The sequence below is a fragment of the Callithrix jacchus genome, chromosome 9, assembly GCF_049354715.1.
Source record: "Callithrix jacchus isolate 240 chromosome 9, calJac240_pri, whole genome shotgun sequence".
Classification (NCBI taxonomy): Eukaryota; Metazoa; Chordata; class Mammalia; order Primates; family Cebidae; genus Callithrix; species Callithrix jacchus.
In genome coordinates this window covers 41,930,000-41,952,763 of record NC_133510.1, presented here as the reverse complement: position 1 = coordinate 41,952,763, position 22,764 = coordinate 41,930,000, and the positions used below count along the sequence as shown (strand labels likewise).

The window sequence follows — 22,764 nt, the reverse complement described above, 5'->3', positions numbered from 1 at the left end:
AAAATGTGTTATGACAGCAAAGTGGTACCTGTGAAGATGTTCTGCAATCAAAATAGTATAGTTATGTCATGTTCCATAAAATAGAAATAAACGTACCAGATTGATTAGAAAAATCATACTAGCATATTCCAGTAGCTTAATTTTTAAAAACCTATGCTATCTCAATAATTTAGCCACATAGATCTGTCAGCTAGAAGATATGTTACATATTTAATTGACAATAATTTTGGTGCTCTCTTCGAGAGGTGTCGATAGAGTTTAGGGTTATCAAATGGTTATGACATATTTTTAAGAAAGATTAGGCTGATGCTATGGTAACTTGGTTATTCATGATACATGTTATCTTGTAAGTAGGAGTATTCAATAATCATGATTTTGAAGCTATTTCGGAGTATTATAATCACCCCACTTGACAGACTTAGGAATTTGTTGGAAATCTCTGGAGATAATTATCAAGTTATTAGCCTAGACTCTAAACAGACCTTCAAAATACATTACACAGATTTGCTAAAACAGATTGTAAGTCTGCCAAAAGTAGTTGCTTTAATTTCATCTGCACTGAATGAAATTTTAAAAGTTTAAAGATAAAGGCTTCAGGATCAGTGCATTGGGTTTTTATCGGACAACAGTGAGTAGGGCTGCTATGGAAACACTCTGGAGGAGAGCCTCTAACTTCCTGAACACAGCATACAGCGTACTACTGGGAGAATGACTGGGACTCAAAATATGTCCAATGAATGTACTTACAAGTGTGTTGGAGAGGAAGTAAAGAGGTTAAATGTAATAACCTCTAATTTATACTACTACAGATAAAGTCATAATCAATACTGATAAATTAGTAGTAGTGCCAAAATAGTACTAATAGCCCTAAACTATTAGTAGTAATAAAGTAGTATTGGTATTGATTCTATCAGTCTACCTACTTACCTACTTTTCTGTTGGGATGGGAGGGCATAGGATTGGACTGATAAGACTGGACTTAGCAGTGGAGAGCAAAGAGCTTGTGCATGCTTTGAACAGGTACACACTCAAACTTGGTATCATGTGACTGTTCCGAATTCCAGAACCAAGGCTGAAGGTGGAAGTTTTGTTTGTCTGTGTCTCACATTTTCCCTTTGGTTTATTGTCTAACATATGTTACTAGAATTCTTTTTACTCTGACTACTTTTTAGGTGGTTAGACGATGCTATTATTGACGAGATCACACCCAAGCTGATTGGCGATCGGCCCAATACTTACACCTACACCAAGGCCTTGGGAGAAATGGTGGTGCAGCAAGAGAGTGGGAACATGAACATCGCCATCATAAGGCCCTCCATTGTGGGAGCAACTTGGCAGGAGCCTTTCCCAGTAAGCCCACTCACCTGGATGCTGTGTTTTGCTTCCAAACTAAGGTTCTTTTAGTCCAATTACTTTCTGATGTCTTCTTATTCTCCGTAGGATTTGTAGCTAAGTGCAGCCAATCAAATATGAACCCATTTTACTAGGACAACATTCCACTTTGGGTTCAGGATTTATACAGCATGTGGCTCCTCTGGCAGTTACCCTGATTGTCCTAGAGTTGGATAGAGATCTTAAATTAGCTTCTAATTATTCTAGTCTCAGAATTCTCACGGGTGATGGTTTCATATCTTGGCTTTCCCACTATAGTTTAAGAATACCAGCATGTTCTTGATGACCAAATTGGTAGCATTGCAACTGCCAGGGCAAACAAAAGTTGTGAAGCTCACAGAAGGATCTCAGTTTAGGAAAACCAATTTTTTTTTTTAACCTCAGCATACTGCTATGTCCTTCTGAAACTACTTTGAATTATACCATCTTCTTCAAAGCAAGTCTGTGAAGCTTTGGGGCGGATAACTTCTAGCTCCATTATGTACTGGCAATGCAACATTTTTGAGTTGTTCCTTCCATAAAACAGGACAGACACTACTTTGGAGCATTTATTTAACAAGACAATGTATGAGGAGTGCTTAGTCTCTAGTAAAAGGCTAGTTCCTACTAAAACACTCACCAAATATTAATCCCTTCATCTTCTCCTCTCTTCTCTTTCCTCTCCTGTTATACACACACATTTGACTTTTATACTGTAAGGTAAAGAGACATAATGAGGTCAACTGAATGGCTTGGGACTTAGGAAACAAACTCAAAAACACATTTCCCTCTAACTGCTCTTAAACATAATCTTCTTTGTAACATATTTAAGCAAGTCAATACATACACAGACACACATGTGTATGTGCACACACACACACACACACACACATTATATATATCGCGTGGACTCTATAGCTGCTAAAAAAAAATGTGAAGAAATGGGCCATTAGCACAAATCATGTTGTCAGTGTTCTCCTATGGAGACTAAAATCATGACTGAGGTGGAGAAGTATAATTGGTGAATTGCTAACAGATCATCATATAAGGACAGGTTCAATTTAGTTCATAAGAGGTCATAAAACACTGCAAAACCATTCATGACTCCTGCTAGGAAAAACAATCCTGGCAAAATTTTAATTTTTGCACAGTCAAATGAAGTGCAGAAAATAGAAAATGCTTTGCCATTGATCTTTGAGAACTTAATAACATCATATTAGTTGTTTTGGCTGGGGTCTCAGTGTTCCTGTTTGAAATTTATTAACATTAGCCTGCAGCTGTTCCAAAGATAAAACAATTTTCTGAAATGTGTAACTGATAGAAATCTTCTTTCTTTTAGGGTTGGGTAGATAATGTAAATGGACCTAGTGGACTCATTATTGCGGTATGTATAACGATGAAGAGGTAACTCCCTGAAATGTGGTAGAGGAATAGGAACAGAATTCTTAGTGCTGGCTTAGCTTCATTAATCCAAAAATATAAATGTTATTTTACTAACAATTGAGGCATATTATTTAAATTATTCTGATTGTAATACAGAGGTAGGATGAAATTATTTTTATCCTTTGAGAATTTTTATCAAAAAACAGAGATAATGTGTTATCAATTACTATTTAGGAGTTTTATTTTTGAAAAGTCTTGGAGCATCAAGGATTTTTCTTTAGTTACCACAAGATGGGGCTATTTCCTCCTTTTTGCCGTTTGTAATGACGTGAATTAGTACAGTGAATTGAGGATGCAATAAAAATAGTTGCTTCGAAGATTATTAAATTCTTGATTATAAAACACATATAAGAGTTTATGTGTAGGTATAGAAAAAAGATATACATCAATAATTCTTAATGAATGCAAGAAAGAAAACTACCAATTGGAGCAAATTTTTCAAATACAAAAACTCCGTGAATATAGGCAACACTTTTGAATAGTCTCTTACAAGGAGAAAAGTGGCTCCTCTAGGTAAGCAGCCCTCAATGAGCATATCCCTGGAGTCCAGATTGACCCAGCGGAGCTGTGGGGCTTTATGGCTCTCACTGAAGCATTTAGGGACTCAGCCAACTTCTCTCTTTTGTACCATGAATAGGAAATCAAGGATCTAAATGAGTTTAAATCTTAGGGATTCAGACCGCACTTCAGAATCTGTCTCTGTTCCTCTCAGAACTAGGTTCAACATGAATTACAATACAAATATGAGACAGTGAAGTATGACAGTGATGAAGACCTTCCTTCCATTTCTGATTTTTCTAGCAGCCCCTTTCTTTCTGTTTCCCACCCGTCTTCAACTCTTTCTTCTAAAAAAGTTCAGTTGGGGTGAACATTTGGTGACTTATGACATCATTATTTCAACATGATCCCAAAGTGGGTTTCATTATATGCAAAGCTGAATATTTATTTACATTTTCTAAAGTGTTCTAAATTGGTTTCTTATGCCTGAAACAAGGGTGCTAGTTATAAGAAAACAGAATTGAGTAATATAAGAAAGTGTTAAGCATTGCAAATCATGCAAAGCACAAAGAATCAATTTCATAAACTCAGCAAACTATTAACACGAATAATTCCCAATTCTTGCATCTATATAATATCAGTGATCTGTGAGGTGAACTAAAATACTGAATAAAAAGTAAATAATAAGGCAATTTTTCCAAGCCCCAAAAAGTTTTTGTTTTATTAGTGGTGGAATTTCACCAATTAATTATTTTTCAAATAAATGTTTCTTAAATTTTAGTGCCTACTATTGCTTGTAAGTTAATAAACCCTAGGAGAAAACAAAATCAAGAAAATAGTAAACAAATAGTAATGAGAAAATTAATGGGAAATTTGTATAGTCTTAATTCTTGACATGTCATGAATTAGATTTTTAGATATGAAAGTTTATTATTGGTGTTTGGAATTAACTGAGTTTAGCCTCTCACAAACTTGAGGAAATTTATTCCCCAAAGGAACCTGAGGAACACTAGTAATTCATGGATATGCTTGAGTTGCAATTGGCTGAGGAGGTAGGATAGGCTCAGGAAGTCAGACTGAGCATAAGAACTTGGTAAGCAGTGGATCAAGATTAGCTGTTTTCACTTACTGCGCTAGTATAATCGGTTTGATGATACATACGTTAGCCCCAGCTATTACTTAAGACCTGGTTTAATATTTTGTGTTCTTTTTCCTATGCAGGCTGGGAAAGGGTTTCTTCGGGCCATAAAAGCTACTCCGATGGCTGTGGCAGACTTAATTCCCGTTGATACAGTTGTCAATCTCACGCTAGCTGTAGGATGGTATACTGCAGTTCACAGGTATGGATGCTGAAGTGGGCTTTCAACGATTTCCTGAGTGGGAGGGTGAATACATTAGGTACATTTTCCAAATATAGGCATTTCACTGTACAAGATCCCAAATGTGAGGCGGTGTTTGTTTCAATATTTTGTAGAGTTCCTCATATGCCATCAGATATGCATTGAGTTGTTTTATAAATATAGTTTAGTACTTGGCTACTCAAAAGTAATAAAACCTTTAAATCACTTAACCATAAAATTCTTGATAACCAAAAGGCTTTTCTTTCTAGTCAGTAGTCAAAAATTCAGCTTTCTTTTTTAGCGCAAAGGAGATAGAAGTTGATGAAATGAGAGAATATTTGTTTTAACTGAACTCTGGTAAATGCCAAAAGTTGAAACACTACGTGTGGGGAAGCTTCCTGGTATAAAGATTAAAAACATAGGTTGTTCATATATTTGGCTCTGTTAGTAAATGTTAAACAGAATTAATTTTTTTTATGTGAACTCACACATATGTGCTCTATAGTATGCCACTCTTATCTCTGTCACAGACACACATGTACATGCTTTTCCTAGTCTTCTTCCATTTGGCTTATTAACACAGAGAAAGAACAAAAGATGGAAGCCTTGCATCAGATGAATTATTGAAACCACTCTGTCTAAATATTATTTTTCCTTATTTTTATTTCATTCATTTTCTATTTTGTTGTATTTATCTAATTTTTATTTCATTTTCCAGACCTAAGTCAACATTAGTCTACCACTGCACATCTGGTAACCTCAATCCCTGCAACTGGGGCAAAATGGGTAAGTACCTACAGCCATGTAACTGCATAATTACTAGCGTCTGACACAGAGAAAAAATTGACAGTGTGTCATGGAGCTTAGAGCCTACATGGTGAGAAAGACAAAAAGTAAGTAAAAGACAAAATAATGATAAATAGCAAATGTGTGGTGGTTAACTAGAATGTACTGTGGTTACCAAGGAAAGGAGTCAGTGGGAACATGTACATGATCGTAAGCAGTAAGGGGTCCACAGAGATTTTAAAAACAATGATGAAACAAAGCAAAAGTTGGCAATTATAACGAATGTCAGTGATAAAATACTGAAATAATCCTCCCTGCTGGAGCAGCAGCTCCTACACACACCCCTTCCCTTCTTGATAATGTCTCTGAGAATGCAGTATGATCAATGATCAATGAGATTTAGAAAAGTCAGGTGATATTATTCCTTTGTTATTAAGTCCATCATACTGATCATTAATTTATGCAGGTTGTCTCTCTTGGGTGTGCAGTAACCATTCTACTAGTGATTTGTAAAAGTGAATAGGAATCACTATGGGAGAAATAAAAATAACATCCAGATTCCTTGAACCCTGGGACCAAGGTCTTGGGCATTGCTAAGGAAACCATATTTTTAATAAGCATCTAGATTATTCTTGATGCTTGGTGAAACCCGCTTTGAGAAACCCTGTACTGTACATATGATTGATTTGTCTGAATGTAAAGGATTGGATCTGTTCAATGTATAAAAACCATGGAAATAGATTTGAGTACAACTTCAACATCTGATTATGGTAGAAGGTAAAAGTAGGGAGTTTGGCTATTCTGTAGGATTTCTTGGTACCTACTAATGCACCCATTCTTTCCCTGTTCATAGGTAACACTATTCCTTACACATTCCAATGGTAAGCCCTGGTACCTCACTGAGTGTTCTATTGCAGGGCAGCTAGATGCTGTGGCTCACTTATAATAGGCTTTGAGTTGAAAAATGCTTTTCCAAGAATGAAAAACACTTGGCATGCAGGTATTTTTCTCTACTCCTCTTACACATATAGCAAACATTGTTGGCTGATACTACATTGTTTCTCCCTGTGTCAAGGCTCTGTTCTAGATTCCCATCTAATACAGCACCTGGAAGCTATTACTAATTAATTGGTGTTGCATACAAATTAAACTCATTTGTGTTTCCTATCAGGGTTCTTAGGAGGGATCAAAAGGCTTCCTATTAGTAGCAGTAGCCACGTGATAGGATGTTGAATATACATAGCCTCAGGTGACATTACAAGGAGTGGCAGAGAGCTGGGTGGGTGAACATGGGCTATCTCTCCATAGAATTGTCTCCGTTAGTGTTCCTTAAGAAGAGTTTTTAATCTCCTGCATACAGGTCTTAAGCATCTTTTAGCAGACTTATACGTAGGGCCTAGGTAATTTGCACATTTGTTTTACTAATTTAAATGTTTTATGTAAAAATATGTTTTATAATTTTTTGTGAACAGTGTCAAATGCAGTCGATTTTCATATATTGACCCTTTAGCCATCTTGCTAAACTCCTTATTGCTAGAAACTGTACAAAATTTCCTCTTGGTTTTCTATGTAGACAGTTACTTAATCTGCAAAAATAAGAATATTATTCCTATCTTTTTAAACCTTAAGTCTTTATATCTCTTGTTGAACTTCTAATACAATGGTGAATAAAAACGGCAATAGTACATATTGTTGTCTTGCTGCTAATTTTAAGCAGAAGGCTTCAAATTTTAAACTATCCTGCCATGTTTAGGATAAACATAAGCTGGTCATACCATGTTATCTTTTTTTATATTTTGTTTAATTCAGTTTGCTAATAATATGTTTCCCTTGTTTTTTTCAATTCTCTGGAAGTATTTGTGTAATATTGGAGCAATCTATTCCTTGGAAACATGGTAAAATTACCTATAAATTATCTGAATTTGTAATTTTGTGAGAGGATTTTTTTATTGCTTCAATTTCTTCAATAGTTAAAGAATTTTGCAGGCTTTCAGTTTCTGCTGGAATCATTTTAGTAAATTTTATTTATCTCTTTTTCTAAGAATCTGTCTGTTTTAAAATGTATTCACATAAAATTTTTATATTAATATTTTTGTCCTAAACTGTATCTGTAATTGTGTTTCTCTTTTAATTCATATTTGTGTCTCTTCTCCAAAGCATTTATTATTTCTTTTTTTCAAAGAACCAATTTCTTCTGGCTTTATTGATTCTTTATTATGTTGCATTGTTTTTCTGTTGCATTGATGTATTGCCTTATCTCTATTTTCCCCTTCCTCCTGTTTTCTTTGATTATTTTTTTCCTTTTCTTTAACTTAGAAACATAGCTCACAAATATTCAGCTTTTCTAATACATGAATTTGTGGCTTTATTTTTCCCTGAAATGCCACTTCGGCTGTATCCCACACATTTTGTTGTATAATGTTTATGTTATCACTCCTCTCTGAGCATTAAGCATTTTTCATTTAAATCCTTCTTTGACCTACGAGGATGTAGAAGTACAGTTTTCAATTGCCAAATTGAATTTTCTTCATGTGCATTAGTTTCTACTTGTCTTCAGATTGGAAAGACAGTAGCTTAATGGTTAAAAGTCTTGGGCGTTAAGATCTTATAGACTTGGATTCAAATCATACGTCATTCATTCACTCCTGTATTCATTAAATAGGCATTATTCTTGGTCTGAGGATATATCACTAAACAGAAATCCATGCCCACATAAATATTATATGCTGGTATGGGTCCTACCATTTAGTGGACTCCACTACTTACTAGTTATATCAACTTGAAAACATCACTCAGTTTCTCCCTGTAGATCAATTTTTTTTTTTTTGTCAACGAAAATAATAATTATTCTATTCCAGGGAGCTCTTGGGAGGATTTAATAAAATAAAGTGCTAAGCACAGTGATTAGAACGGTGGACATTTCAGTAAATGCTTGCTATTACCACTTGGACAGCTTACTCAGAAAGCCTTTCCTAATCCAGCCTCACTCATCTCCTTACTGGCACCCAGACAGAGCTATATGCTTCTTTTATCTTCCTCTAGAGAGCATACTGTACTGATCTCTAGCAGAATACTTAGGCAAAATATGTAATTGTGAATTGTCCACATCTCCTACCAGATTGCCAATTCCTTAATAGATAGGGAATATATCCTTAATAGATAGGTAATATATATATATATTACCTTGGCACCTACCACAGTGCCTGGCAAATGTTAAATGCTTAATAAATATATTTGTAATGACTAATGGAAGGATCGGTATAGATTTAGGAAATGGAAAGTAATTGTATGTTGCTATTTTAGTCAAAAAAATATTTCTTGGGTGCTGATTACCTGCCAACCACTTTTCAAGGTACTATATAGGTGGAAACAAAACAGACTAATTTTGTTATGGTATATAAATCTTGGAAAAATATATATCAGATATGGTTGAGTGATTGCAGAAAAATGAAACAGACTAAATAAATAAATAGTGATGTGGGAAGCCTACTATTTTATATATGACAGCCAAGGAAAGTCTCTCTGATAAGGTGTCATCTTAGCTGAGAACTGAAAGAAGTGAGGGGGCAGATCAGAGGGACATGTGGAGGAAGTATTCCAAGGTGAAGAAACAATCAGTGCTACAGCTCTTTAATCATATTCAAGGACAGCAAGGAGGCCAGTGTGGCTACAGCAGAAGCACTGAGAGGGAGAATGGGAGGAGACAAAATCAGAGTGGTGGGCACAGAGGGTGAGGATCTAGACAGGGTAAGACATTTTAGACCATGGCGTTGCCTCTAAATGAGATGAGATTCCATCGAAGGGCTCTGAATGGAGAAGTACCTGTAATATACTCTGAGTTACATTTTACAGGAATCACTCTGGCTGCTACATGGAGGTCAGACTGTAGGGGTACAAAGGTAGAGGCAGAGACCACTTAGGACACTACTGAGACACTCCAGGCTACATTAGGGGTTTGGATCAGAGAGACAGCACGTGGAAATTATGATTCTGGGTATTTTTCAAACAGTGAGCTGATAGATTTTGTTCAATTGTGTGTGGGTTGTTAAAGAAAGAGAAGAACCAAGAATGGCCCTAAAGTTTTTGCCTGAACTACTATAAAAATTGAATTACTATTTGGTTAGAGGTAGAAGATTGATGAAGAAGCAAGTTTGTGTATGTACTGGGACGGGGGTGGTTGGTAGTGGGAATATCAGGAGGCCAATTTTAGAGCCGTTAAATGTGAACGTCCATTACACATCCAGAGGGAAATGCTGAACAGGTATATGGATATATAGATCATAATGTCAGTGTTGATATCAGAATCTCTTAGGCTATCAACCTGTGCATAGCTTTTGGTAATGCACATAACCAAATGTTTTAATAATGCCACATATGTTTTTATAAGTGCCTGTAGACCAGATGATCATGATTCTTGAGACTCTTCTCTGTGTACGATCTATATTTTCAGATAGATTTTTTGGCATATGCTTTGAAAAAAACCTATATACGTTAAATAAAATTGAATCCAAGTGAATATCTTTTGGAAAGAACTACTGAAATCACAAATGTACATAAAAAGTTATTATTTAAGCCTAATCAAAGTAATAATATAAAAATACTATTACGAATAAAACCCTGGATACCAGAGTGGACAATTGAGTCTAACATATTCCCAGAGAAGTATTAAAGTATTATTAACGCAAGGAAATCTTACCTTTAGAATCTTTGACTTAAACCTTTAATAAAGATTCAAATAAACGTTACAAAACTTTCTAAATGGTTCTGAAAGTAATGGTCCCACCAAGGAAATAAGATCTCTAGCCTCTGTCTTGGGGCTTTCAGAATAGACTAGATAATCTTAGAATTAAATGAAGATTACATTTTTTTGAACAGTACCTCCTTATATTGACTCCAAGTCTTTCCCCAATAATTTGTTTTAGAGTAGATGTTTCAAATAAAGGATCCCATTCACCTTGTTTCAGTTTGCAGGGAACCACTTGCCCACATTGATTCTTGACTCTACACAGCAAATCCTTCTTTATTATTTTGACCCATTTCAAATGCCTTCCACTATGATGGGCTTATATTCTCCTCTTCTCCTCTAGCACTTACTCTCTTTTTTCCCCAGGATTCCAAGTCTTGGCAACCTTTGAAAAAATCCCACTTGAGAGAGCTTTCAGGAGGCCATATGCTAATTTTACCACCAACAACTTCACAACCCAGTACAGGAATGCGGTCAGCCACCGGGCCCCTGCCATCATCTATGACTTCTATCTGCGGCTCACTGGAAGGAAGCCCAGGTGAGAAGCTGAGTCAATGGCTCTGAGAGTGTCACTGTATGGGAGATTAAGGCCCCCAAATCTTTAATGCTTCCTTCAGCAGAGGATTAAGGGAGACAAATGAATCTTACCCATATATATGGATTGAACACACCTAATCTGAAAATCCAAAACGTTTGTGGCTGACATGCCACAAGTGGAAAATTCCACACGCCTTAACCTCATGTGATGGGTCACAGTCAAAACACATTCAAAACTGTTTCATGCATAAAATCATTTAAAGTATAAGATTACCTTCAGGCTATGTGTATATGGCTAAGTGTGTATGAAACAGAAATGAGTTTTCCCTTAGACATGGGTCCCATCCCAAGATATCTCATTACATACATGCAAATATTACAAAATCTGAAGACAAAACTGAAAACACTTCTGGCCCAAGCATTTCAGATGAAGGATACTTGATCTGTGTAAGTTTTGAACAAACCAAGCAATCATAGTGAAAAGCCACAAAAGACATTAAAAATGCTCCAGCACAATACAGGAAGGTAAATGTTAAAGAGCTTGCTTGATGAATTCGGCAAGTAATCATTCATGCTAAAAGAAAAGCAACTGAGACTGTCACTAGGGTTTTCTGAATAGGTAGATAATCTTAAATATACAATAATGATGGCCAACCTTACTGACTGGCAGCTTACCGTGGCGCTCATGGGGCTAAGGATGATGCATGATGATCCCATTTTCATTGTCACGGCTACCCAGGAAAGATATTCTCATCATCCCAATTTTACAAATGGGGAAATAGAAGCTAAGGTAAGAATCTGAAGTAGTCTCAAAGGAAGTGACAGGAAGGATGTGGGAAAGCTGTCTCAAAGTCAGTGTTTGGAACCAGATTTACTGCCACCTAGAGATGAGTGAAGAAATTAGAGGGAATACAGTGTGCTGATGCGAAGGCAGCTGTCACCACCTAGCTGTGTGGCATAGGACATATCCCTTTATCTGTCTAACTGGAATAATATTATGTCAGAGGAATCATTATTACAATTGCCTAAAGCAATTTTCGTGATCAAGAATCAGAAGTATGAACCTCTGTGCTAGCCCCTTGATAAGGGAGGAAGTCTTCTTCATCATATTTAATTATCATCTTTATTAGTAGTGCAAATGACTAAAACTTAGCCAATGTAGAACTTATCTAAATTTTTAGAGGCCTCATTTGGAGCTCGTAACTCAGTTCTTGAGCAAGGTGAAAAGGAAACATTGTGATTATAGGGAAAATATTTGTATGAGGCTTATTAAATAAAGATGGAAAAAGAAAAACAAAACAAATATTGTAGGTAGAAATGCTAAAGGCTTTAAAATATGTCAGGATTAGAAGAAGGCCTGGAAAAGAACAAAGTTCAGTTAGAAAAAAAAAGACAAACACAGAAGGAAGAGATACAATAAAAATCCAAATGTATTTTGTGAGAGGTCAAACAGTAATATTTGTTGGTTTGTTGCGTGGTATGTATTTTAGCAATAATCCTTAAGGCAGAAAAAGCGAAAACCCTTTTAGACCCTTTCCTTCTCCAGGAGTGCTTGTATATACTCTTCTATGCTTTTATGTCCATATATAGACATATTGCATATATGGACATATATAGTTTGCTTTGCAGTAGAGGGGTATGTGTATATAAATCAGTCACGTATATTTTACAACCTTTTCCACTAATTTTCCATGAAAATCTAAGCCATTCTGCCCACTGTTGTCTTTTTTTTCTACTGTAAACAACACGGCAATGAATATCATGGTGCCTGCCTCTGTAGAATGTACCTCTGTGTCAGGAAAGGATGCTGAGGAGTGAGGTTGCTGGATTAAAGGGTATGTGGATTTTGTGACTACTGCCAGGTGATCCTCCCTAAAGGAAGACTTCGATCGGCACTATCATAACAGTGTATGAGGGGTACAAACCAGTATTTCTTACACTCATTCATATTTTTATAGTGGAACCCTATTAAGGTGCTTGTATTAAGCCACAATGATGTCTACCTCATGCCTAAGAAATCTCCTGTAATACAGTGAGAGAAATATCTAGTGACTCATTAGGTTCATGGGCATTATCTTTTACCAGAAGTAAGCCCAAACCCCACAACAGCATCAGAGGTAATTACTGAGTCAACTACAGTAATCACTATTATCAAGACTGGGTTAACTAAAAATCTAGTGGTTTACAGGCCAAAGGTGACTTGTAGCTAAAAGACCTAGCTGGGCCATTAGCTATGGGACCTTGAGCATGATCTCTCTGTAAAATGGGGATGCATAATATAAATCCCGACTCTCTCACAGCCACATTGTTAGGATCAAGTAAAATTGTATATGAAAGTTTTTGTAAATTGTTATAAAGTTGGGAGGTGCACAAAGATGATCTGGTCCAAGTCCTGACCGTGAGATTGGACAGTGTGGTTCATCTTGCGTAAGGTTCACAGGGGTAGTGAGATTACACAGCACAGGTTTTCTGAGGTCAGTTAAAATTGGGTTGGAATTTGACTTTGACACTTTATCTTAAGCTCATGTTACTCATTTCTAAAACTGCAGACTTACCTAACAAGATGATATTGAAATTAGCAGAGGGAATACTTTGTAAAAGTATGGGGCTGTGCCTAATACAGAATAGGTTATCAACAAGAAGTTATTTTATCTTTTTAAATCTCCACTATGACTGACAACTGCTTTTGGTTCGCCAAACAATATTATAGTCTACACTTCTGCCCAAAAGTTATATACTAAGACCTCAGATTCTATCAATTTTTACAAATACAAGAATGTACAATAAAGATGAGAAATAAGGCCAAGTACAATGGCTCACGCCTATAATCCCAGCACTTTGGGAGGCCAAGGCAAGTGGCTCCCTTGAGCCCAGAAGTTCAAGACCAACCTGGGCAACGTGGCAAAATGTTGTTTACAAAAACTTAGCTGGGCCCCACTGTGCTCCAGCCTGGGTGACAGAGTAAGACCCTGTCTCAAAAAAAAAAAAAAAAAAAAGATGAGAAATCAGTTTTCTAATTGTCTACATCAGAATTCAAAAAATGAACAGTATGTTGTTCAAGCTGATAGCTGGCTCACTTTTAAAATAGGTTTGCTATTCTTGAGAAATAGGTGTTAGAAAAGAGAAAGAGGAGTATGGTAGTATTAAATGCCTAATCAAACAAGCTCCTTTAAAAGTCCAGCCCTTTTCCTTTTCTGTTGAATCAACAGAGAGTTAATGTGGAAGGGGGAAAAAAGAATACAAATTTTAATGAAGAATGGGAGAAAGAGACAGGGATAACTTTTGCATTTCCTTAAAAATAATTTCTCATACATCCCTGTAGAGTGACAGGGAAGCAGCCATCTGTGCTGCACTGGTATTTACTCCTATCTGATGGTTATCTCAGGATGACAAAGCTCATGAATCGGCTTTTAAGAGCTGTTTCCATGATGGAGTATTTCGTCAACCGGAGTTGGGAATGGAGCACATACAATACAGAAATGCTGATGTCTGAGCTGAGTCCTGAAGACCAGAGAGTAAGTATAGCACTGACGTAAGCAACAGGAAAATGCTTCTCACTTGGAATTTAGAATTATTTGATTTGGAAAGCTGATGGATGAATAAAGGACATTTTGGTTATAGACATGGATTTTGTTTTGCTTTGTTTTTCTAAGAAAATCAGTCAATGCTCTCCACACCACCGTAGGAAACAAATTTAATGTAAGTAAGAACCATAGGTTCTTGGACTTTGGTTAAATCTTTACTGCTGATCTGCCAACATGTTTTATCTACTGTACTTCAATCATTTCGTCACTCCTTGGTAATCATGTAATCATTTCTACAAACCCTCAGTACCTCTGGGTGACTATGTTCTTCCCTTATCTGCCACAGCATATGAATTCAATGAAAAATAATGATTTTATTTGTTCATAAACTCTGTCATCCATTATTCTTGTCCAGTCAAAATTGTTCTGCCTCTCCCAGCTACAGTTCTTTCCTTCCCTTCTAAAGCTAATCCCTACGCCTGTGCACTCTGCCTCATCTCAGACTTCCCTCCATCAGTGCTGCATCATCAACCTTCCTTCCTATAGTATTTCTCTACAACAGTTCAGACTTTTATTTCTCAAGACAGGCCTTCAGTTTAATTCCTTAGCATCAGCACCACTTATTTCTTTAACTTCTTGACAGTAACAAAGGATAAGTCCTAAAAACTTTGCATATTGTGAAATTCACAAAAATCACTCCTTTTTTCTTCCACTACCAGTCACTCTTTTTTTAAATATCAATTCTGCTAACTTACTTCTGAAGTTAGTTTACTACTTCCCAAAGTTTAATCTGCATAATGAAGTAGTAATGCTGTAGGAAAGGATGGCAGGATGAGGGGATAACACCCAAATCTAAGAGGAAAGGGAAAGCTGCATCATTGATGTTTTGGTCACTAACATATTATTCCATCACTTTTTAAAAAAAATTACTCCTTGATTAGTTGGGATATAGACCAAGCCAACCATAAGCTTTCAAGCTATGTAATACTATTTCCTTTAAATCTCCCTCAGAAGAAATAAAGTGTTTGTGCTTGATCCATGTTTAAACATTCCTATGTAAATAGTAATCCATATTACAGTACCTTTGAAATAATGGCTCAAATAATCTCTCCTTTGGAGAGGTTCAACCTATGTCTCCCAGGTTGAATATCACTCATCTATGTAAAAGAAACCTCAAGTGGACAAAGTGACTGACCCTGTGGTTCTGGCAATCTATAATGTCTCTTACCTCTCAGGTATTCAACTTTGATGTGCGCCAGTTGAACTGGTTGGAATACATTGAAAATTATGTTTTGGGAATCAAAAAATACTTGTTAAAAGAGGATATGGCTGGGATCCCAGAAGCAAAGCAACACTTAAAAAGGTAAGTATAATCAGACAGCTAATATTTATTGAGCACCTACTGTGCATCCAATTTTATACCAGGCATAACATTTGTGCAGAGAAGGAGAATGAACATTTCTTGAGCATTTACTACATGACAGGTCCTGTACTCTATACTCTGCCCTGTAACAAAGTGTCATTTAGACTTTACCACACCTCTATGAGACGGGTATTACTTTTGTTATCCCATTTTTATCAAACAGATATTTAGGTTTAAACACAGCAAATAACTTGTCCATGGTAATGCACAGTAAGTCTGGGAGCCAGATTTGAACCCAAGTTTGTTTCTTCTACCACACTCTGTCATAATGGGATATAAATACCCAACAGGCAGGGACCTAATTATGGTATTTAACCTAGAAAAAAGTCACTCTTCAATTTTTTCAACTTTCTTAAATTTCTTTTGGTCATGATCCTGAGGGACAAAGAATTCTAGCACTCTGGTACAATCTTGGTAGAAGCAGGGGATCTGTAGTGCAGAGATGGTAAGGATGGAAAAGTAGCTTACAAAACAGGAAGGAAGAACCTTGAATAGCAAGCTCGGAACTTTAGAATTTACCCTCTAATGAACAAGAACCAGTGAAGATTTATGATGTGCTAACATGATCAAAGTATACTTACAAGATTATGCTAGTCATGCTTGTAAATAGCTTCAAATAGAGAGAGCTGCAAGAGAAAGTAGTTAGGGAAATATGGTAGAAATCTGACTGTTAGCAAGAATGCTGTAGAAATGAGATGCAAAAATCAAAAAGCCAAGTTATGCCACATACTCTGAGCACTTCATAGATACTGGCCAGTCTTAGCCAGGAAAACACACATTTATCTTCCGATAATATGGTTGGGTATCTGGTAATTTTAACTTTGGTTATGTCTGTCTGTTCCCTAGGCTCCGAAATATTCACTACCTCTTTAATACTGCCCTCTTCCTTATTGCCTGGCGCCTTCTCATTGCAAGATCTCAGATGGCTCGGAATGTCTGGTTCTTCATTGTAAGCTTCTGTTATAAATTCCTCTCCTACTTTAGGGCATCCAGCACGCTCAAGGTTTAAGAACATGTCATCGCTTTTAATCTGGAACCTCTCAGATACCTCTAAAACAGCAAACTGTGATTCTCAAGATTAGAAAGTTACAAGGAATATGCCCAAATTGTCAGATGTCACATGTGCTGTCATGTATTTATCCCTATTCCTTAACTATATATTTTTATTTCAGTGAGAGAAGGAAAGTTGTAAACTAGCCCATAATCACATACATTTTAGGGGAAAAAAAAAACAAATTGTTTCCTAACATTCTATTTTATGCCCTCGTGTATTAAAATGAAAGTACTCCCAGTTTTTTATATTTAGTTTTTTTTTTCTCCCTGAGAAGATTCATTTAAACTCAGTAAATATGGAAAAATGCATGGCAGAAGCTGAAATGAGCTCAAGAGGTACTAACCTTGGAACTATTCTGGGGTACCCAACAGAACAATTTAAAATCAAGATGAGTAGAAGAAGAATGGTCTCAGTGTCCTCAAAAATGCAGTAAGAAAAATAATTCCTCCCTGAAAATGTCTCTCTTTCCATGTTATACCTTGGAGACCTGGTTGAGGGGTGGGGGAATTAGAAAAGTAGGTTCACACTTAACATTTAACTATATTCACTTCTTAGACTTAAAAAGGAACGAGAAATGTAAATAAGTATGTACAAAGTGATGGATTAAGCACATTTGCATTGGGGACTCTAGTGTATTATGCTTTAAGTCAAAATTAATAGCTTCCCAAATTTGAATCTGACAGCTATTATTTCTAAGTCTTTTTAAGCCCCAATTTTCCTGGTAACCTTCTTTCAAGAGTCTCCGTCTCCTAAAAGTGGCCAAACCCTTTATATTTAAGCTTTTTCCACTCAGGCCTCAATTAGAGTAGTTAACAGGGAGAGGGATGGTCCCATTTGATCATTGCCACCGAGCAAAACAAAATTTCAAATAAACTTTTAAACTGTAGCTTTAGTTCTCTTGTATAAAGTGAAGGAAGATTACACTTATGTGATCACCAAAGGATTTACTAGTATCTTGATCATTCCAGTTGCACAATGTAAACTGCACAATGCACAGCAGAAAAGTGAATAGACTTCACTAAGTGACTCTAAGTCTAGAAAATAGGTTGTTTTCTTAAAAATATTTTGTGTATAATGCAAACTAATTAGTAAAAAGTATATATATTCTCCAATTCCTATAGTAATCATGTAACTGCTACTCCAGCTTTTCTCATACTTGAGAGATGAGTATATGTTGGATTGCAGCATTTCTTCATGTTAAAAACATGGAATATTATTTAAATATAGTATTTGGGACCTAAACAACTAAAATTAGTCACTACACAACTAGTTGAAAATGACACAGGCATAAAATATTAACAAAGAATGGCAGTTATATTTATGCTCACTTTCCGGAATAATTGGGTAATATTCAGAAAGGCACACTGAGGTATTTAAAGTGTACAAGGCCTTAGGTCAGTATCTAGCCCAGTATTACTTGAGATTCTCCTGAGGTCCATATAAAGGGCATTTTGGAGGAACTCTTCTGGGCAATATGTTTCCCAATTTCATTTAAATTCTGGGAACTACTTTTCATAGCAGATAACCTGGCTCTGAAACTAAGCACCTGGTGATCCTTAGTGTGAGATGTCTATGATACTTTCAAGTTATATCAATTAAGATATGAACTATAGATATGGCAAAAATATGACATCAAGATACAGCTCAGTGGAATTGGATTAAAACATATAGTTCTAAGAATTCACTTTTGATTGTATGTTTCACCAATTCAATAACTCCACAAATCAAGTATTCACATTTTGACTTTTGATTAAATAAAATTTTGAATTAAAATTCTTCCCCTCTTCTAGTGTTGTGTCTTTAACTGCTGACTACTGCAGCACTTCTCTCTCCTTTACACCCCCTGCACCACACCCTGGAAAAAGGAAATCACTTCCAAATAACTCTTTCCATCAAATCTCATCACAGGAATAACTATCAGATGAATATAAATTAACATACAGGTACATAATACTTCTTTTTCTAACACCATTAATAAGGTTATTGTGACATGAGTATTCTATTTGTGGCATCAAAGAAATGACACAAAGTTCTCTTGAGATAATTAGGCAGGAAAAGCAGGTATCTGTATGAAAGACAATCTCTAACATTTACTATGAGGTAGTAAATTTCACATCAAGACGAATTCGCAATTCTTTGAATGCCTAATATAAACAAAGCAATGGGAAAGAACCTTCTATTTTGGGGAAAAAGAGGATGGAAAGTACAAAGAAAAGGTACGTATGCTTCAAAAGTTTTGGCAATCCCTATATTTTGCACCCACAAGATACCTGATACAGTATCAAATATTACAGTTGAAGAATCATTGCCTGAGGCAACTATTACTAGAAAAAGTTGAGGCAAATGGGCACACAATTCAGAAAAACACTTGCAGTTTTCAACTAACGTCATTACTTCCATTTAACACCTCATTTAATTAACTTAATATCTCAAGGAAAAGACTGGTTTAATAATGCCCAAATAGCGTGCTATTTTAAAATAAACATAAATAATTAAAGATCAGCCTAGTTTCCAAAAACATCAATAATTTTCAAAGTTCACAAGTCACTTGTAAATTTCCACGACTGCTTTTCTAGATTCTGATAATATTGTCTGGGGAACATAAGCAACTGCTATTCTAATGAAGTCTGGGAACATAAGCAACTGCCTATAAGAAGTAATGATTCTCATAAATGCTCACTGCCTAGATCACTTAAAAACTATTTTTTTAAAAGGACAAGCAATTGCTGGTTTTCAGATGTAACTGGTTTGAGAGGCAGTAGTGCCCTGCAAAGGGAGATACTACTGTGGCAAAGATACTTAAGTAGCCACAAATTAGACGTGTCCCTACTTTATTTGAAATACTGGAACTGCAAAAAGGACAGGAGATGTGATATGGCGATTTGGGTCAATTCCAGAAAAATACCTTACAGAGAGTAAACTACAGTACAAGAAGTCATCAAATTGATTTGCATAACTGCTTAAAAACAAAATACAAAGCATTTATTAGTTATGAGCTGTTGCTGAAGTTCTGCTTTAGTATGTAGCTTTCATTAATGCATACTTCTCCCCATGCTTTCTCATCCTTAATGGTTTTCCTTAAGATTATTAAAATAGTATAAAAGAGTTATATTTGGAAGAATTAACCTAACTCCTTTTGTGAAACACAAAATATTTGGACCTGCCAAAACTAATTAAATGTTTCACTGCTTGAAATTACGTGTTCACAGGTTTATACATGTAATTTTTACTATTCAATTTTCATCATTTTCATCTTTAATATGAGAAATATAAAATAAACCCTGTATCATATAGCAATTTAGTGCCATATGGAAGAAAAGCAAATGTAACAAAGTGATATTTTAAAATTCCTGTAGTTTTCCTATGAGAAAAAAAGTTTAAATATGGAAACTGAGGCTTATTTGGAGGTACATTTGGATTTTCTCCTGGGATTAGAAAGACAAAAAAAATGCTTTATAATTTGTCATTTATTGAGTCCAAATGTTTGTGCTTGCAACACTAAATATTTTATGTTCTCTTTCCTCTCAAGACAAAAAAAAAAAAAAAGGCAGTCTGCTTTCTACTCTTAAATGCAAAGTGACTTCATCAGTAAAAAAATATTCCAGAAAGTGGAAAAAAACTATGCTTTGATTGCATCACAATATGGGGGATACATGGGCATAGAATCAGACATTTTACTATAAGGTAGTAATGACTGGTGACCTAGTTTGATAGTGTTGAAAAGAGCTACCACCTTGGCTTGCTGAAGGTTTGCTAGAGTTCAAAACGGGAGACATACTAGGTTAAAAAACATGCTGCGATTTTAAAGGTCCGAAGGCTCAGGTTTAAGTAACTTTTAAACAATCAAAAATATGCATCTTGAATTCAAGTGTAAGCTCTGAATTTTGAAGGAGTTTCATATTAAATTACTTTTTGGTACTAGAATTACTAACTCTGGACATAGAATGCACAGTGCATCTCCCTTACAGTGTTAAAAAATGAGGTCTTAGTTATCCTTTATGAATTCCAAAATTAAGATTGTATTAAAGACTGTAAATCCTGTTTGCATTAGTAAACTTTTAATTATAAAAATTCAATGCTATCATAAAATGTATGAGAAAAGTGTGATATTAATCATCTAAGTTGAGAACTAGAAGTAATTTGAGTGTCAGGTGCAGTGTGGCCCATGCCTATAATCCCAGCAATGCAGCAGCCTAAGGTGGGAGGATTACTTGAGTCTAGGAGTTGGAGTCTGGCCTGGGCAACACAGAAGGACTCTATCTATATAAATGAAAAAGAATTAGCCAGGTTTGTTGGTGCATGTCTGTAGTCCTACCTACTCAGCAGATTAAGGCAGGAGGATTGGTTTAACCCATGAGTTCAAGGATGCAGTGAGTTATGATCGCACCACTGAACATCCTGGGCAACAGCGAGAGGCCCCATTTCTTTCTAAAAAAAAAATAAATAAAGGTAATTTTGTAGTACTAAGTTAAGCTTTTCCTAAGAGGTAGTCTGAAGTGTACAAATACTGCAGCAGGGAATTATTCACCAAAATATTTACTCTTCTTTATAGGCCAATGTATGCGAACTGTAACTTATAAAAATTCCATTTCATATACTTTTTGAGGTCTCAGACTTTTACATATGTAGTCTGGAGTACATACATATAGATATTATGAATACTCTAGTAAAATGAAAAGGAGAATTGGGTAATAAAGTAGGGTATCCTGGCTGGAGGTACCTCCACGCAGAGGGAAAGCTGCATAACAGGTGGGTGAGTAAAGTACTCTGCAATAGAAAACAGTTGGTGAGGCCAAAAACTCCTGACAAATCCTAATATGCAGGTAAACTTCATCATCCAAACAGCTGGTCGGAATTTTAATACTTCCATTGCCAAAAATCTGACTCTATTTGAGGAGTTTCAGATGGAAGCCTTCAACCTTTAAAATGGAAATCAATGGCAAAGCAGAATTTTGCTTTAAAGAGATTCTTTTCATAGGAGATCTCATTAAAATTTTAATATGGTATTTGGAAAATATGAAAACAAAAATCCTAAGTATCAAAATAATTTTTTAAATCCTTTTTAAAGATACTTAACTGTTCTAAAGTAATCCTAAATCAATACTGTTTTCCCTTCCATTTAGAAAAAACCCAAAACTATTGAATTTTCTCACAAGCATAAAGGACAGTCGGTCTAAAATTCTAATTCTTTCCTGTTGACAGATGTTTCATTAGTTTATAGCCCAACTTTGTTGGAAATAATCTGAAGAAAAAAAAAAATCAAGACCTAGAGAAGGTTCATTTACTATTTAGAATTTTCTGGATTCAAAATCTTTCAAAGTGTATCATCTACTTTCATCAGTTAACTTCATGGCTGTTAATGATTATCATTTTTTTTAATGATGCTTATTTTCTGCAGAATGTCACTCTGCATAAATTTTACTGTAAAACAGACCCATCACTATTTCTCCTTTTCTCCATTATCCTATTCATCCTGATTTTATAACTTTGTCTTTAAAATAAATCCATTTGAAAAACTGTAACTTAGTCTTTCAGTCTTGTTATTTACCTTGAATTTTGTTTTCCCATTTATCTAAAAGATTTCAACTTTGGTGACTGGTTGATGATTCTTCTACCATCATTCAGTATTACAAAAGGAAAACTGATATTGGCACACATATTCCAAATACAGCTTTTAATGGTACCTGTATGATAGCTCCCTCTATTTTTAATCTTTTATATTCTGAATATTTAGAACCAATCCTTAAATAGGTAAGAAAGCTAGAAAACAATCTAACACAGAATCATTCATATTCAGGACACTCTGAATGCAAATACTTCTTTCATAATCCAGTTTTACAGTTTAATGGACATTAATATGGCACCTCTCAGATCTGATATATCTTGTGCTTAAAGTTTGCCTTACACTTTCATTTAAAAGTTACCCTGTTCCCCACTTACCACATGTATAAAATATTCTATTTTTCTCTTAATGTTTTACAAGCTGATAATTTTCACTATCAGTAGTGGATCTTTTTATAACTCATCCTATGTCCCCCAAAATA

At 35.5% G+C, this 22,764-nt stretch overlaps 1 protein-coding gene across 2 annotated transcripts in view; it reads left to right on the top strand.

The window, feature by feature from the left end:
• The window catches only part of FAR2 (fatty acyl-CoA reductase 2), a 147,027-nt gene extending 128,534 nt beyond the window's left edge, over window positions 1-18,493 (top strand). For both annotated transcript variants that reach the window (XM_035255940.3, XM_054238231.2), the window contains exons 5-12: window positions 1,173-1,350; window positions 2,711-2,755; window positions 4,534-4,652; window positions 5,371-5,438; window positions 10,549-10,720; window positions 14,105-14,234; window positions 15,479-15,606; window positions 16,513-18,493. In XM_035255940.3, the coding sequence (XP_035111831.1) occupies window positions 1,173-1,350; window positions 2,711-2,755; window positions 4,534-4,652; window positions 5,371-5,438; window positions 10,549-10,720; window positions 14,105-14,234; window positions 15,479-15,606; window positions 16,513-16,675 (1,003 nt within the window). In that variant the 3' untranslated portion in view covers window positions 16,676-18,493. The remainder of the gene's footprint in view (window positions 1-1,172; window positions 1,351-2,710; window positions 2,756-4,533; window positions 4,653-5,370; window positions 5,439-10,548; window positions 10,721-14,104; window positions 14,235-15,478; window positions 15,607-16,512) is intronic.
• Window positions 18,494-22,764: the final 4,271 nt, after the last annotated feature.